The sequence below is a fragment of the Corythoichthys intestinalis genome, chromosome 11 (assembly GCF_030265065.1).
Source record: "Corythoichthys intestinalis isolate RoL2023-P3 chromosome 11, ASM3026506v1, whole genome shotgun sequence".
NCBI lineage: Eukaryota > Metazoa > Chordata > Actinopteri > Syngnathiformes > Syngnathidae > Corythoichthys > Corythoichthys intestinalis.
In genome coordinates this window covers 56,868,251-56,884,388 of record NC_080405.1, presented here as the reverse complement: position 1 = coordinate 56,884,388, position 16,138 = coordinate 56,868,251, and the positions used below count along the sequence as shown (strand labels likewise).

The 16,138-nt window shown below is 43.4% G+C and overlaps 1 protein-coding gene across 2 annotated transcripts in view; it reads right to left on the bottom strand.

Moving 5' to 3' along the window:
* Positions 1–944: 944 nt before the first annotated feature.
* Positions 945–16,138, bottom strand: part of fbxw11a (F-box and WD repeat domain containing 11a) — a 39,892-nt gene continuing 24,698 nt past the window's right edge. For both annotated transcript variants that reach the window (XM_057849673.1, XM_057849672.1), the window contains 6 exons: positions 13,005–13,254; positions 12,345–12,463; positions 10,085–10,195; positions 9,890–9,968; positions 9,371–9,535; positions 945–1,846 (listed from right to left, as the gene is read on the bottom strand). In XM_057849673.1, the coding sequence (XP_057705656.1) occupies positions 9,374–9,535; positions 9,890–9,968; positions 10,085–10,195; positions 12,345–12,463; positions 13,005–13,254 (721 nt within the window). In that variant the 3' untranslated portion in view covers positions 945–1,846; positions 9,371–9,373. The remainder of the gene's footprint in view (positions 1,847–9,370; positions 9,536–9,889; positions 9,969–10,084; positions 10,196–12,344; positions 12,464–13,004; positions 13,255–16,138) is intronic.

The following is a 16,138-nucleotide window of genomic DNA, read 5'->3' as shown; positions in this document are numbered from 1 at the left end:
ATTTTTGCATAATTATCACGTTTCTACATGATAGCATCACATTTTTGCATGTGAGCCTCATGTTTTTGCATGATGGCACATCATTTTAGCATGAAAGCATCATATGTTGCATGACAGCATCACGTTTGGGCATGATAGCATCACATTTTTGCATTATGGTATCACATATGTGAATGATAGCATCCTGTTTTTGCAAAGTAGCATCAAGTTTTTTCCCATGATAGCATCATTTTTGCATGATAGCATCACGTCTTAGCATGTTAGCATCCTGTTTATGCATGATAGCATCAAGTTTGTGCGTGCTAGCATCACATTTGTGCATGATAGCAGCATGTTTGTGCATGATATCATGTTTGTGCATAATTATCACATTTTTACATGATAGCATCAGGTTTCAGCATGATTGCATCACGTTTTAGAATGATAGCATCAAGGTTTTGCATGATATCAGATTTCGGTATGTTAGCATCACGTATGTGCATGAAACCATCCTATTTTTACGTGATAGCATCACATTTGGTGCACATCCGCAGTGTCATTAAATCGCAATCAAAAATCAATCAGCCCAACCCCATGGGGGGGGGGGGGTCGTCACGCCAATGAAATTAGGGCGAATGTTTACTTTTAAATCCTGGTAGCTGCCCTTTTTCTCGTGAGCATTGACTTCCGTTTTTATAACGAATGGGGAAAGTGATGTATGCCGTAAAGCCGTCAGCACATGTAGTTTTTGAGTGTGGCATGGTTCCTGCCACCCTCCTCGAAGTTAATTAGCGCTGGTGAAAGCTATACAGACCCCCTCAAAAGGTATCATTCAACTAGTTGTCAGTGGACGTATCATCAGATATGTTATGGAAATATTTGATAAAGGTTGAAAAGTTACCACACACTCACCGGCGTTACAGTTGGCTCAACACTCACTGTCAAGTACTTTATTCACAATAAGCTCCTTTTCTTCTTTAAAAAATCATTTTAATATACAACACAATTTTGGACAAGACAAGTCTGTTTACAACTAAATTTGAATGAATTCCAGCTTCTCGTAACCAAAGCAAGCTCAACGATGGAGTGAGGGACGAACAAAGAAGAGAAAGAAGGGAGGAGGACTAGTATGAATTTTTGTACTAAGAACCAAAAACATACTGAAATTAAAGTAGAAAATAATTATACATATAAAAAAAATAAGAACAGTTAAAGAGAGGGGGGTGGGGAGAAAGAAAGAATAGCTGAAGTGTGCCAGGACGCAGCAACCTCACATGCATGTCTGACGCTCTCGCTCCGTTCTGCCGAGTCCCACGTACATAAACGCGACACGCTCACGTCGTGTTTCCGAGCTAGTGTGCATTTCTGGAAAGGGGCGGGGCGGGGCGGGTATAATGCAAGGAAGGGATGTCGTCGAGAGAAACGGCCGAGAGGGGAATATGTGCACTCCCCTCCGTCTTTTCCCTGGAGCCGAGTAATAAGAGTCTGTTTTCTCCCGCGTCAAAGCTCCGGCCATCCTCTGTCCAGCTCTGTGTGCATTCGCATGTATGTATATGGAATATATAAATAGAACTAGAAGCGATTTGTTTTGGCAGGTGGAAATTTGGGAGACTGTTAATACTGTCATTCGTTTACAAAAGATAAATTAGTAGAAGCCCGTCTTCCCGGGAAAGCGGCGTCGCTTCCGTCCTCGGCGCCGGTAGAAAACGGGTCCGTTCGTTCGCGCTGGGGCAGAACGGACGGACGGAAAGAGGTGCGAGCGGGCCAGGAGGTGGACAGAGAGATGGCCGAGAGGAAGGAGAAGACACGGCGGCGCTCCGGTCCGGGATGGACGCGCCCGCCCGACGGGGCGGGGAAATGGAGCCACCTGGTGGACCAAGGGGGAAAATGCAGTTAACGCCCAGTGAAAATGATTGGAGCAGTTTGTGTTGAAGATTTGGGGGCTTTTCAACGGTCACCTCCTGTTGATGTCACTTCCTGTTAAATTGGGGATATTTCAGGGTCACGTCCTGTTAATACCAGGGGACTTCCTGTTGATCTGGGGGCATTTCAGGGCCACTTAGTATTGATATTGGGTCACTTCCTGTTTATCTGGGGGAATTTTGAGGTCACTTCCTGGTGATATTGGGTCACTTCCTGTTGAATTAGGGGGCTGTCAGGGTCACTTCCTGTTGATATTGGACCATTTCCTGTTGAATTGGCGGGTTTCAGGGTCACTTCCTGTTGCTGTCAGGTCACTTCCTGTTGCTGTCCGGTCACTTCCTGTTGATATCGGGCCACTTCCTGTTGAATTGACGGGTTATCAGGGTCACTTCCTGTTGCTGTCAGGCGACTTCCTGTTGATATAGACTAGCTTTCTTTTGATATTGGGGGGTTGTCAGGGTTACCTCCTGTTGATATTGAGTCACTTGCTTTTGAATTGACAGGTTTTCAGGGTCACTTCCTGTTGATATCAAGTGACTTCCTGGTGAATTGGCAGGTTTTCAGGGTCACTTCCTGTTGCTGTCAGGTCACTTCCTGTTCATATCGGGCCACTTCCTGTTCAACTGGCCGGTTTTCAGGGTTACTTCCTGTTGCTGTTAGGTAATTTCCTGATGATATCAGGTCACTTCCTGTTGATATTGGGCTACTTCTTGTTGATATTGGCGGGTTATCAGGGTCACATCCTGTTGCTGTCCGGTCACTTCCTGTTGATATCGGGCCACTTCCTGTTGAATTGATGGGTTATCAGAGTCACTTCCTGTTACTGTCAGGTGACTTCCTGTTGATATTGGGCCACTTCCTGTTGAATTGTGGGGTTATCAGGGTTACCTCCTGTTGATATTGGGTCACTTCCTTTTGAATTGACAGGTTTTCAGGGTCACTTCCTGTTGATATCAAGTGACTTCCTGGTGAATTGGCAGGTTTTAAGGGTCACTTCAAGTTTATATTGGGCCACTTCCTGTTGAAATGGAAGGTTTTCAGGGTCACTTCCTGTTGCTGTCAGGTAACTTCCTGTTAATATCGGGCCACTTCCTGTTGAATTGGCCGATTTTCAGGGTTACTTCCTGTTGCTGTTCAGTAATTTCCTGTTGGAATCAGGTCACTTCCTGTTGAATTTGGGGTTGTCAGGGTCACTTCCTGTTGATATTGGGCTACTTCCTGTTGATATTGGCAAGTTATCAGGGTCACACCCTGTTGCTGTCCGGTCACTTCCTGTTGATATCGGGCCACTTCCTGTTGAATTGAAGGGTTATCAGGGTCACTTCCTGTTGCTGTCAGGTGACTTCCTATTGACATAGGATAACTTCCTGTTGATATTGGGCCACTTACTGTTGAATTAGGGGGTTGTCAGGGTTACCTCCTGTTGTATTGGGTCACTTCCTTTTGAATTGATGGGTTTTCAGGGTCATTTCCTGTTGATATTAAGTCACTTCCTGGTGAATTGGCAGGTTTTCAGGGTCACTTCCTGTTGATATTGGGCCACTTCCTGTTGAAATGGAAGGTTTTCAGGGTCACTTCCTGTTGATATCGGGCCACTTCCTGTTGAATTGGCCGGTTTTCAGGGTTACTTCCTGTTGCTGTCCGGTCACTTCCTGTTGATATCGGGCCACTTCCTGTTGAACTGATGGGTTATCAGGGTCACTTCCTTTTACTGTCAGGTGACTTCCTGTTGATATTGGGCCTTGGGCCACTTCCTGTTGAAATGGAAGGTTTTCAGGGTCACTTCCTATTGCTGTCAGGTCACACTTCCTGTTGCTGTCGGGCCACTTCCTGTTGATATCGGGCCACTTCCTGTTGAATTGGCCGGTTTTCAGGGTTACTTCCTGTTGCTGTTAGGTAATTTCCTGTTGATATCAGGTCACTTCCTGTTGAATTTGGGGTTGTCAGGGTCACTTCCTGTTGATATTGGCGGGTTATCAGGGTCACATCCTGTTGCTGTGGGGTCACCTGTTGATATCGGGCCACTTCCTGTTGAATTGACAGGTTGTCAGAGTCACTTTCTTTTGCTGTCAGTTAACTTCCCGTTGATATAGGGTAACTTCCAGTTGACATTGGGCCACTTCCTGTTGAATTGGGGGGGTCCTTTCGAATTGACAGGTTTTCAGGGTCACTTCCTGTTGATATCAAGTGACTTCCTGGTGAATTGGCAGGTTTGCAGGGTGACTTCCTGTTGCTGTCAGGTAATTTTCTGTTGATATCAGGTCACTTCCTGTTGAATTTGGGGTTGTCAGGGTCACTTCCTCTTGAGATTGGGCTACTTACTATTGATATTGGCAGGTTATCAGGGTCACATCCTGTTGCTGTCCGGTCACTTCCTGTTGATATCGGGCCACTTCCTGTTGAATTGGCCGGTTTTCAGGGTTACTTCCTGTTGCTGTTAGGTAATTTCCTGTTGATATCAGGTCACTTCCTGTTGAATTTGGGGTTGTCAGGGTCACTTCCTGTTGATATTGGCGGGTTATCAGGGTCACATCCTGTTGCTGTGGGGTCACCTGTTGATATCGGGCCACTTCCTGTTGAATTGACAGGTTGTCAGAGTCACTTTCTTTTGCTGTCAGTTAACTTCCCGTTGATATAGGGTAACTTCCAGTTGACATTGGGCCACTTCCTGTTGAATTGGGGGGTCCTTTCGAATTGACAAGTTTTCAGGGTCACTTCCTGTTGATATCAAGTGACTTCCTGGTGAATTGGCAGGTTTTCAGGGTGACTTCCTGTTGCTGTCAGGTAATTTTCTGTTGATATCAGGTCACTTCCTGTTGAATTTGGGGTTGTCAGGGTCACTTCCTCTTGAGATTGGGCTACTTACTATTGATATTGGCAGGTTATCAGGGTCACATCCTGTTGCTGTCCGGTCACTTCCTGTTGATATCGGGCCACTTCCTGTTGAATTGGCCGGTTTTCAGGGTTACTTCCTGTTGCTGTTAGGTAATTTCCTGTTGATATCAGGTCACTTCCTGTTGAATTTGGGGTTGTCAGGGTCACTTCCTGTTGATATTGGCGGGTTATCAGGGTCACATCCTGTTGCTGTGGGGTCACCTGTTGATATCGGGCCACTTCCTGTTGAATTGACAGGTTGTCAGAGTCACTTTCTTTTGCTGTCAGTTAACTTCCCGTTGATATAGGGTAACTTCCAGTTGACATTGGGCCACTTCCTGTTGAATTGGGGGGTCCTTTCGAATTGACAAGTTTTCAGGGTCACTTCCTGTTGATATCAAGTGACTTCCTGGTGAATTGGCAGGTTTTCAGGGTGACTTCCTGTTGCTGTCAGGTAATTTTCTGTTGATATCAGGTCACTTCCTGTTGAATTTGGGGTTGTCAGGGTCACTTCCTCTTGAGATTGGGCTACTTACTATTGATATTGGCAGGTTATCAGGGTCACATCCTGTTGCTGTCCGGTCACTTCCTGTTGATATCGGGCCACTTCCTGTTGAATTGGCCGGTTTTCAGGGTTACTTCCTGTTGCTGTTAGGTAATTTCCTGTTGATATCAGGTCACTTCCTGTTGAATTTGGGGTTGTCAGGGTCACTTCCTGTTGATATTGGCGGGTTATCAGGGTCACATCCTGTTGCTGTGGGGTCACCTGTTGATATCGGGCCACTTCCTGTTGAATTGACAGGTTGTCAGAGTCACTTTCTTTTGCTGTCAGTTAACTTCCCGTTGATATAGGGTAACTTCCAGTTGACATTGGGCCACTTCCTGTTGAATTGGGGGGTCCTTTCGAATTGACAAGTTTTCAGGGTCACTTCCTGTTGATATCAAGTGACTTCCTGGTGAATTGGCAGGTTTTCAGGGTGACTTCCTGTTGCTGTCAGGTAATTTTCTGTTGATATCAGGTCACTTCCTGTTGAATTTGGGGTTGTCAGGGTCACTTCCTCTTGAGATTGGGCTACTTACTATTGATATTGGCAGGTTATCAGGGTCACATCCTGTTGCTGTCCGGTCACTTCCTGTTGATATCGGGCCACTTCCTGTTGAATTGGCCGGTTTTCAGGGTTACTTCCTGTTGCTGTTAGGTAATTTCCTGTTGATATCAGGTCACTTCCTGTTGAATTTGGGGTTGTCAGGGTCACTTCCTGTTGATATTGGCGGGTTATCAGGGTCACATCCTGTTGCTGTGGGGTCACCTGTTGATATCGGGCCACTTCCTGTTGAATTGACAGGTTGTCAGAGTCACTTTCTTTTGCTGTCAGTTAACTTCCCGTTGATATAGGGTAACTTCCAGTTGACATTGGGCCACTTCCTGTTGAATTGGGGGGTCCTTTCGAATTGACAAGTTTTCAGGGTCACTTCCTGTTGATATCAAGTGACTTCCTGGTGAATTGGCAGGTTTTCAGGGTGACTTCCTGTTGCTGTCAGGTAATTTTCTGTTGATATCAGGTCACTTCCTGTTGAATTTGGGGTTGTCAGGGTCACTTCCTCTTGAGATTGGGCTACTTACTATTGATATTGGCAGGTTATCAGGGTCACATCCTGTTGCTGTCCGGTCACTTCCTGTTGATATCGGGCCACTTCCTGTTGAATTGGCCGGTTTTCAGGGTTACTTCCTGTTGCTGTTAGGTAATTTCCTGTTGATATCAGGTCACTTCCTGTTGAATTTGGGGTTGTCAGGGTCACTTCCTGTTGATATTGGCGGGTTATCAGGGTCACATCCTGTTGCTGTGGGGTCACCTGTTGATATCGGGCCACTTCCTGTTGAATTGACAGGTTGTCAGAGTCACTTTCTTTTGCTGTCAGTTAACTTCCCGTTGATATAGGGTAACTTCCAGTTGACATTGGGCCACTTCCTGTTGAATTGGGGGGTCCTTTCGAATTGACAAGTTTTCAGGGTCACTTCCTGTTGATATCAAGTGACTTCCTGGTGAATTGGCAGGTTTTCAGGGTGACTTCCTGTTGCTGTCAGGTAATTTTCTGTTGATATCAGGTCACTTCCTGTTGAATTTGGGGTTGTCAGGGTCACTTCCTCTTGAGATTGGGCTACTTACTATTGATATTGGCAGGTTATCAGGGTCACATCCTGTTGCTGTCCGGTCACTTCCTGTTGATATCGGGCCACTTCCTGTTGAATTGGCCGGTTTTCAGGGTTACTTCCTGTTGCTGTTAGGTAATTTCCTGTTGATATCAGGTCACTTCCTGTTGAATTTGGGGTTGTCAGGGTCACTTCCTGTTGATATTGGCGGGTTATCAGGGTCACATCCTGTTGCTGTGGGGTCACCTGTTGATATCGGGCCACTTCCTGTTGAATTGACAGGTTGTCAGAGTCACTTTCTTTTGCTGTCAGTTAACTTCCCGTTGATATAGGGTAACTTCCAGTTGACATTGGGCCACTTCCTGTTGAATTGGGGGGTCCTTTCGAATTGACAAGTTTTCAGGGTCACTTCCTGTTGATATCAAGTGACTTCCTGGTGAATTGGCAGGTTTTCAGGGTGACTTCCTGTTGCTGTCAGGTAATTTTCTGTTGATATCAGGTCACTTCCTGTTGAATTTGGGGTTGTCAGGGTCACTTCCTCTTGAGATTGGGCTACTTACTATTGATATTGGCAGGTTATCAGGGTCACATCCTGTTGCTGTCCGGTCACTTCCTGTTGATATCGGGCCACTTCCTGTTGAATTGGCCGGTTTTCAGGGTTACTTCCTGTTGCTGTTAGGTAATTTCCTGTTGATATCAGGTCACTTCCTGTTGAATTTGGGGTTGTCAGGGTCACTTCCTGTTGATATTGGCGGGTTATCAGGGTCACATCCTGTTGCTGTGGGGTCACCTGTTGATATCGGGCCACTTCCTGTTGAATTGACAGGTTGTCAGAGTCACTTTCTTTTGCTGTCAGTTAACTTCCCGTTGATATAGGGTAACTTCCAGTTGACATTGGGCCACTTCCTGTTGAATTGGGGGGTCCTTTCGAATTGACAAGTTTTCAGGGTCACTTCCTGTTGATATCAAGTGACTTCCTGGTGAATTGGCAGGTTTTCAGGGTGACTTCCTGTTGCTGTCAGGTAATTTTCTGTTGATATCAGGTCACTTCCTGTTGAATTTGGGGTTGTCAGGGTCACTTCCTCTTGAGATTGGGCTACTTACTATTGATATTGGCAGGTTATCAGGGTCACATCCTGTTGCTGTCCGGTCACTTCCTGTTGATATCGGGCCACTTCCTGTTGAATTGGTAGGTATTCAGGGTCACTTCCCGTTGATATCAGGTCCCTTCCTGTTGATTTGGGGGTATTTCAGGGTCACTTCCTGTTGTTGTCAGGTCACTTCCTGTCGATATTCGGCCACCCTCTGCTGATATTAGGTCACTTCCTGTTAATCCTGGGCATTTTCAAGTGTTCTCAATTGATAACGTGCCATTTCCTGTTTATTTGGGGGGATTTTGGAATAAATTCCTGTCAATACTGGGCCACTTCCTATTGAATTGGCGGGTTTTCAAGGTCACTTCCTGTTGCTGTCACTTCACTTCCTGTTGATATTGGGCCACTTCCTGTTGAATTGGCGGGTTTTCAGGGTCCCTTCCTGTTGCTGTCAGCTCACTTTCTATTAATAATGAGCCTCTTCCGGTTGAATTGGTGGGTTTTCAAGGTCACTTCCTGTTGCTGTCAGGTCACTTCCTGTTGATATTGGGGAATTGTCAGGGTCACTTCCTGTTTATCTGCGGGAATCTTGAGGTCACTTCCTGTTGAACTAGGGGATTGTCAGGGTCACTTCCTGTTGAATTGGCGGGTTCTCAGGGTCACTTGCTGTTGCTGTCAGCTCACTTCCTGTTAATTTGGGGGCATTTCTGGGTCACTTCCTGTTGATTTGGGGGCATTGTGGGGTCACTTCCTATTGCTATCAGGTCATTCCCTGTTATTATTTGGCCACTTCCTTTTGAATTGGGGTGTCTTCAGTTTCACTTCCTGTTGCTATTAAGTCACTTACTGTTGCTATCAGCTGACTTCCTGTTGATATCAGCTCACTTCCCATTGATTTGGGGCATTTCAGGGTCACTTCCTGTTGATATTGGAGCATTTTGCAGTCACTTCCTGTTAACATCAGGTCATTTCCTGTAGAACTGGGGGAATTTCAGAGTCACTGTTGATATTCGGCCACTTCCTGTTGAATTGGGGTGTTTTCAGGGTCACTTCCTGTTGCTGTCAGGGCACTTCCTGTTGATATCAGGTCACTTCCTGTTGATTTGGGGGCATTTTAGGGTCACTCCCTGTAAAATTGGCGGCATTTCAGAGTCACTTCCTGTTGATTCTGGGGCATTTCAGGGGGTTTCACGATAGAAAAGACTCATTTTACTATTGCAGAGAACTATTTGGAGGCCAGAGACTTCAAAGTTTAGCACGTAGCTTGTACATCACGCCAGCAAAACATCAAAAACATCTTTTTAGAAATACAGAACAGAATTCTAAGAGACTTTGTGTGCTTGCATACCTGCTATCTAGAAATGTAAGTGTAGGTGCGGGAGGGAGACCGTCCCTCTGACTGGCCGTTGGTGGAGACGTTGAGAAAGTCCCAGATCAGGATGGTGTCGTCGTGAGAACTGCTGATGATCTGGAACTCGTCAAACTGCAGACGGAACACGCGGCCAGAATGCTCCTACCACAGCAAATGAGGAGGAAAACACATCACATCACAAGCGGTGTGAATTGCTTCATATCCGGCGATGCGATTCACAGGTCACAATTCCGATCAGTGAAGACAATTGACAACCCCGCCGCCGTGTGAAATGACCCGGGGTTGTTTTGTGCGATTTTTCGCTTTGAAAGGCGAGAATAAGACCTAGAAACCCTGTTTAGTTCGGGTTAGCGTGTCGGCTAGCCGTCACGCCTCCTGGTTTGTTTACATTCTCCAAAGCCGGGGCAGGGAAATGACAAAAGATATGAACTAGCTTGGGCACAATGTTTTCGGCATTGCTTTGAGAGATACGGAACAGCTTGACATGGAACTCACCACTAGAGTGCGCAGGCATAGCGTGCTTGCTGGGGCTCGTGGGTCCAAGGCTGCTTGCAAGTCCCACACTTTGATTTTACTGCAAAGAGAAATGTGCCAGAAGATCAGCCTTTTTGTGCATAAGGTCAAATGAATGTGAACTGCTTGATGTTTGTCATCTCCGAAAGCAGAAAGAAACATTTCTAATCGACTCACCCGTCATAAGCGCCGCTGACAATCCTCTTGTTATCAAAACGTATGCAACGCACCAGCTCTTCGTGACCCTCCAACACTCGCAAACATGCCCCGCACTCAATGTCCCATAACCTGTGTCAAAAAGGAAAATTTGGATCTTTTCATTAAAGCGTTCAAGCCGGAGATGGCGTTATGGCTGCCAGTTATATCATTTACCAAGTGTAATACCCGCGTCATTTAAATGGCAAAAATAAAAATGCATACGAAGTCTGATTACTGTATTTTCCGCACTATAAAAGCCTCCAATCTTCTCAAAAGCAGACTGTGTGCCTTATAATTCGCTGTGCCGTATGTATGGATCAATATTGGTGAACTCATTTGCTCCCAAAAACGCCTAAATATGTTCATTTTAATTGTTTCGGTGTCCAAAAAACGTATTTATATACGTTATATATATATATATATATATATATGCATCTCTAGGTTCTGTTGCACCTAAACTGCAATGCAGAATGCTCAAAACTCATTTTAAAGCAGTGCCCACTGGAGGGCAGTAGCGCATTTTGTAAGAACTCATCTCGGTCCAAAAAGGAAGTGAAGAAAAATAGTCAGGAAACGGAAGTTGGAGGGATCTTGTGAAGACGCGTAAGAAAAATGTGGAGAACGATCGGAAAACGATCGGAAAAAAAGGCAAACGACAATGGAGGAGTGTTTTGAAAAGAATACGAAACCATCGTCAAAGAAGGATAAAAAAAAAATCTATCTTGATGAGACAGACGGCGACGGCCACAACAGCGTCAGGTTCCACACGCGTTCTGCAGAGCTCACGTTGCGTTACTTCTGAGCCTGAGGTTGAAACCAACGATGAAGATGATTAAAAAAAAGTGAGACCGATCTTGATCCGGACTCATCAGATCACTGGGAGCCACCTCATTCAACCGGGAGCAGCCGAGAGCCTTCCCCGTTGTTATGTGCGCAAATAGTTCAACAGTTCAATCGTTTAGTTATGTGTAAATAAATTGTTACTTTGCCATCAAAAGCTCTTTTTGTCTTGTTGTTATCTTATTTTGTAGAAGGAAAAACATTATTTGGATGTTTGTTATGTCACAAAAGCGAAAACTATTTGTGTTAAAGTCAAAGTTATGTTTGAAATGTATGCTTTTACAAAAAGCTCAATTTCTCTGTTTTTTCATCAGAAATTTGCTCAAACGAAGCTATTTTCTAATGCTGATTTCTAAAGAATGGAAAAAGGTATGAACTAACTTTTTTTTTCTGCTGAAAGAAGAGAGTCAAATCTTTCTTTTGGCGGGTTCCATGTTTATATAGCAATAGAACAGAATTTTCTGTGGGCCTTGCAAGATCAGTCAAAATCCAGTAAAACGGCCGGGAGCGAAGGGCCTTGCTCTGGTGAAAATGGCTCGGAGTGAATGAGTTAAAGTTCATGTGACACGAAAAAGCATGTTTATTTCATAATAAACGCGGTATTTTATGCTCCTGAATAGGCCTGAACGATATTGGAAAAAACTGTTGCTGCGATTTTTTGAGGGTTTGCGATGTTATATTGCGATATTTAAAAAATAAATAAATAAATAAATAATAATTAAAAAATATATATATATATATAGATTTTTTTTTTTTTTTTAAGAAATTTTCACTAAATGACTTGAATAGCTGTTTGGAAAGACTTTGGATGACTCTCAATGACCAGTGTACAGTGATCCCTTGTTTTTCGCAGTTAATGGGGACCAGAACCCGCCGCGATAAGTGAAAACCGCAAAGTTGCGCACCCTGCCCCCAAATTTTTATTTTTTTGTGGTGTGTGTGTGCTCAATGTATTTATTCAGACTTAGCATTGGAAAGAGATACATTATAAGGCATGTTTTTTTCTCACTTTTTCCCCAAAGTATGATTTAAAAAAAATATATATATATATATACATACATAATGTATATATATATTAATAAATGGTTTTAAGCACTTCAAATGTTATGTTATATTATGATCATTTTGAACAAGAATAAAGTACTGTAGTCGAAAAATCCTTGGCTTTATTAAATACTTCTATTTATCTACCTTAGCTGTGACTCTTGTTGGACATCGTCTCAAAATATGATTCTAATTCACATAATAATGCCATTTAAGACTTTTTCTCTCCCGTCGTATGCTCTTTAATCATACATTTTCTTAAGCGCAGCACCATCTGGTGGATGTATAACGCAACACCAACTCTACACTACATATAAGATGCGATGGGAAAGTCATGAGAGGATCAAAAAAGTACCTAATAGTGTTATCAGACGAGCCGCTGACCACCAGTCGATCCCGGTACTGTAGACAGGCGATGCCCCTTTTGTGACCGTTTAGAGTTCGGACAAATTCACAGGTGCTGGTGCTCCATACCTACAGGGGTCAACAGATAAACAACATCAAATGATTAACAATTGAGTAGATACATTTTCCAAGTAAAGTGGTTACAAAATAGGGTGATGAATGTTTCTGGTTTGACTCTGATTGAAAGCCATCAAGTCAGGCAAGCTTGGACAGAAGAAAGGTAAAAAGCATGTCAGCTGCAATGTTACAATTTCTGAAGAAAATGTGATGTTAGCTTTGCTATTATCACAAAACTTCCTGTGACTTTGGGACATTTCGGGGTTACTTGTTGATAACTTCCTGAAAATTTTCAAGTAGGATTCTATGAAAGACCTGCAACCTTCGTGAGGATATGCGGTTCGGAGGAAAAATTGATGGATGAATAAAATAAATGAATCCTATGAAAGGACTAGATGCAGCAATCCCTCGGACTATGCGTGACAGGGGTGTCCTTCTCCCTCCGCCAAGTTTGGACCTGACCTCATACTTGATGTGGTATCTTTTGCATGCCATGCCAAGCTGCCGTCAATAACTATACAAGTGGAAAAAAGCCATACGTCAACAACATTACCTTGATGGTGCGGTCCCCTGAGGCTGACACGATATATTTATCGTCAAAGTCAACTACGTTGACAGCCGCCCGGTGCCCTACGAGGACGCGCCGTAAGCTGATGTCTGTCGGAGACGCCATGTCCCACACGGCGATCGAGCGGTCCTTGGAACACGTGACCATGAGGCCGTTGGCGAAGCGTAAATGAAGCACGGCCTCGTTGTGGTGGATCAGCGTGTTGAGTACCTCGCCCGTCGTCACCTCCCACACTCTAAACGGTGGCGAGGAAAAGAAATGACATACAATACTTTAATAACTTATGCAGTAATTAACAAGGAAAAGTGCTGTTGCAGTCTAGCTGCAACTTACCCTTATGACATTAGAGCCTATTTAATGGAGAAATTAGAAGTTAAAACCCAGCAGTGGACTCGAACTGCTCAACAAAGCTAATACAGTGGTACCTCTACATACGATCACTTCGACACACGATCTTTTCGACATCCGACGTAAAATTTGAGCCGCCATTTGTTTCTACATCCGACGAGTTGCTCGAAATACGACGACATGACAGCACTGCAAACGAACCCACGGTGGATTTTCTTATGTGAGAAATCAACACAGTTTTCAAAAAAAGTTGATACAGTTGGAGAAACAAGGAAAAAAGTGATGCTTACCTTTGAAATGAAGATGCAAGTTATAGAAAAATATGAGCTTGGGGTGCGCGTCCCTGAACTGGCTCAACAATACAGCTCCATGATCCTCTTATGACCACCGTTCGCCACTATTTATAAGTTAAGGTGACAATTATTATTGTGGTAACATTGCCAAGGAAATCGCCAGCTTTGTCACGTTTTTATCATTTATTTAAGAACTTATCCAACACAAAACGCTCATTGTCTTAAGCAGTTGACTGCTCTCAGGAAAACGAAAGTATTATCTCTACCGCACCGACCTATCTCACTGGAGACGTCACCTTCGCGGTGCGTTCAGGGACAGTAAAAAGTGTCCGCCATATTAGAATCCAATTCGTTACATTATTTTCAGGAATAATTATTAATTCTTCTTCTTCTTCTTATATTATTCTGAATTATTTATTTATAACTTATTTGTTTTTCTATGTTTAATTGCCATTTGTAACAGTGCCAGCAGTATTTATTAAGAATTTAGTGTATGTTTTTAGGCTTTGGAACGAATTAATGGAATTATAATGTATTCCTATGGGAAAATCCTGCTCGACATACGACCATTTCGACTTACAAACAAGGTCCTGGAACGAATTAAATTCGTATGTAGAGGTACCACTGTACCTATCACTAATGCTTAAAAAAATCTATCAAAGTCCACTATTTCCTCATGTATTACCTCCCACCAGCACCCTCTACTGTCGCATTTCCGTCACTGTGACAGATAACATCATGTTTTTGCAGGATAGCGTACCGTTTTTACATGATAGCGTCCCGTTTTTACATGATAGCGTCCCGATTGGACATGATAGCATCGCGATTGCGCATGATAGCATCACGCTTTTTGACTGATAGCATCACGCTTTTTGACTGATAGCATCAAATTTGTGCATGATAGCATGAAATTTGCGCACGATAGCATCACGTTTGCGCACGCTAGCATCACGTTTGCGCACGATAGCATCACGTTTTTGCACGATAGCATCACGTTTGGGCACGCTAGCATCACGTTTTTGCATGATAGCATCACGTTTGGGCACGCTAGCATCACGTTTGGACACGCTAGCATCACGTTTGGACATGCTAGCATCACGTTTGTGCATTTTACATGATAATTATCACATTTTTACATTGTTGTTTATGATAGCATCCCGTTTTGCATGATAGCAATGTCGCGTTTGCTCATGCTAGCATCGCATTTTTACTTGATAACATCGTATTTTTACTTGATGGCGTCCCATTTGCGCACGATAGCCTCCCGTTTGTGCACGATAGCCTCCCGTTTGCGCATGATAGCCTCCCATTTGCGCATGATAGCGGCGCGTTTGTGTATGAGAGCGTCGCGTTTGCGCATGCTAGCGCATTGTAGCACCACGTTTTTATTTGATAGCATCACGTTTGTGCATGGTAGCATCACGTTTGTGCATGACAGAATCGCGTTTGTGCCTGATAGCATCACGGTTGCGCATGATAGCCTTCCGTTTGCACATGATAGCGGCGCATTTGCCCATGATCGCGTCGCGTTTGTGCATGATAGAATCGCGTTTGTGCCTGATAGCATCACATTTCTGCATGATAGCATCACATTTGCGCATAACATCATGTTTTTGCATGATAGCATCACGTTTTTACTTGATAGCATCACGTTTGTTCATGTTGGCAACGCATCACGTTTGGACATGTTAGCATCACGTTTGTGCATTTTACATGATAATTATCACGTGCTTTTGCATGATAGCATCACGTTTGCATATTTGTAAACATTAGCATTATATAGCAGTTAAGCTGGCTGACTTTTGTATGCAAGTTAGCAAATTGTTGTAAACATTAGCATTATATAGCATTTAAGCTAGCGGACTTTTGCGATCCAAGTTAGCCAATTGTTGTAAACATGAGCATTATATCGCATCAAATTTACCCAATTGTTGTAAAGATTAGCATTATATAGCATTTCTGCTAGCTGAATTTTGGTATTCTAGTTAGCCAATTGTTGAAAACATGAGCATTATATCGCATCAAATTTAGCCAATTGTTGTAAATATTAGCATTATATAGCATTTCTGATAGCTGACTTATGCTCTGCAAGTTAGCCAATTGTTGTAAACATTAGCATTATATAGCTTTTAAGCTAACTGACATTTGATATGCTAGTTAGCCAATTGTTGAAAACATGAGCATTATATCGCATTAAAGTTAGCCAATTGTTGTAAATATTAGCATTATACAGCATTTCTGCTAGCTGACTTATGCTCTGCAAGTTAGCAAATTGTTGTAAGGATTAGCATTATATAGCATTTAAGCTAACTGACATTTGCTATGCAAGTTAGCCAATTGTTGTAAATATTAGCATTATATAGCATTTAAGCTAGCGGACCTTTGCTATGCAAGTTAGCCAATTGTTGTCAACATTATAATTATATAGCTTTTAAGCTAGCAGACTTTAGCTATCCAAGTTAGCCAATTGTTGTTAAA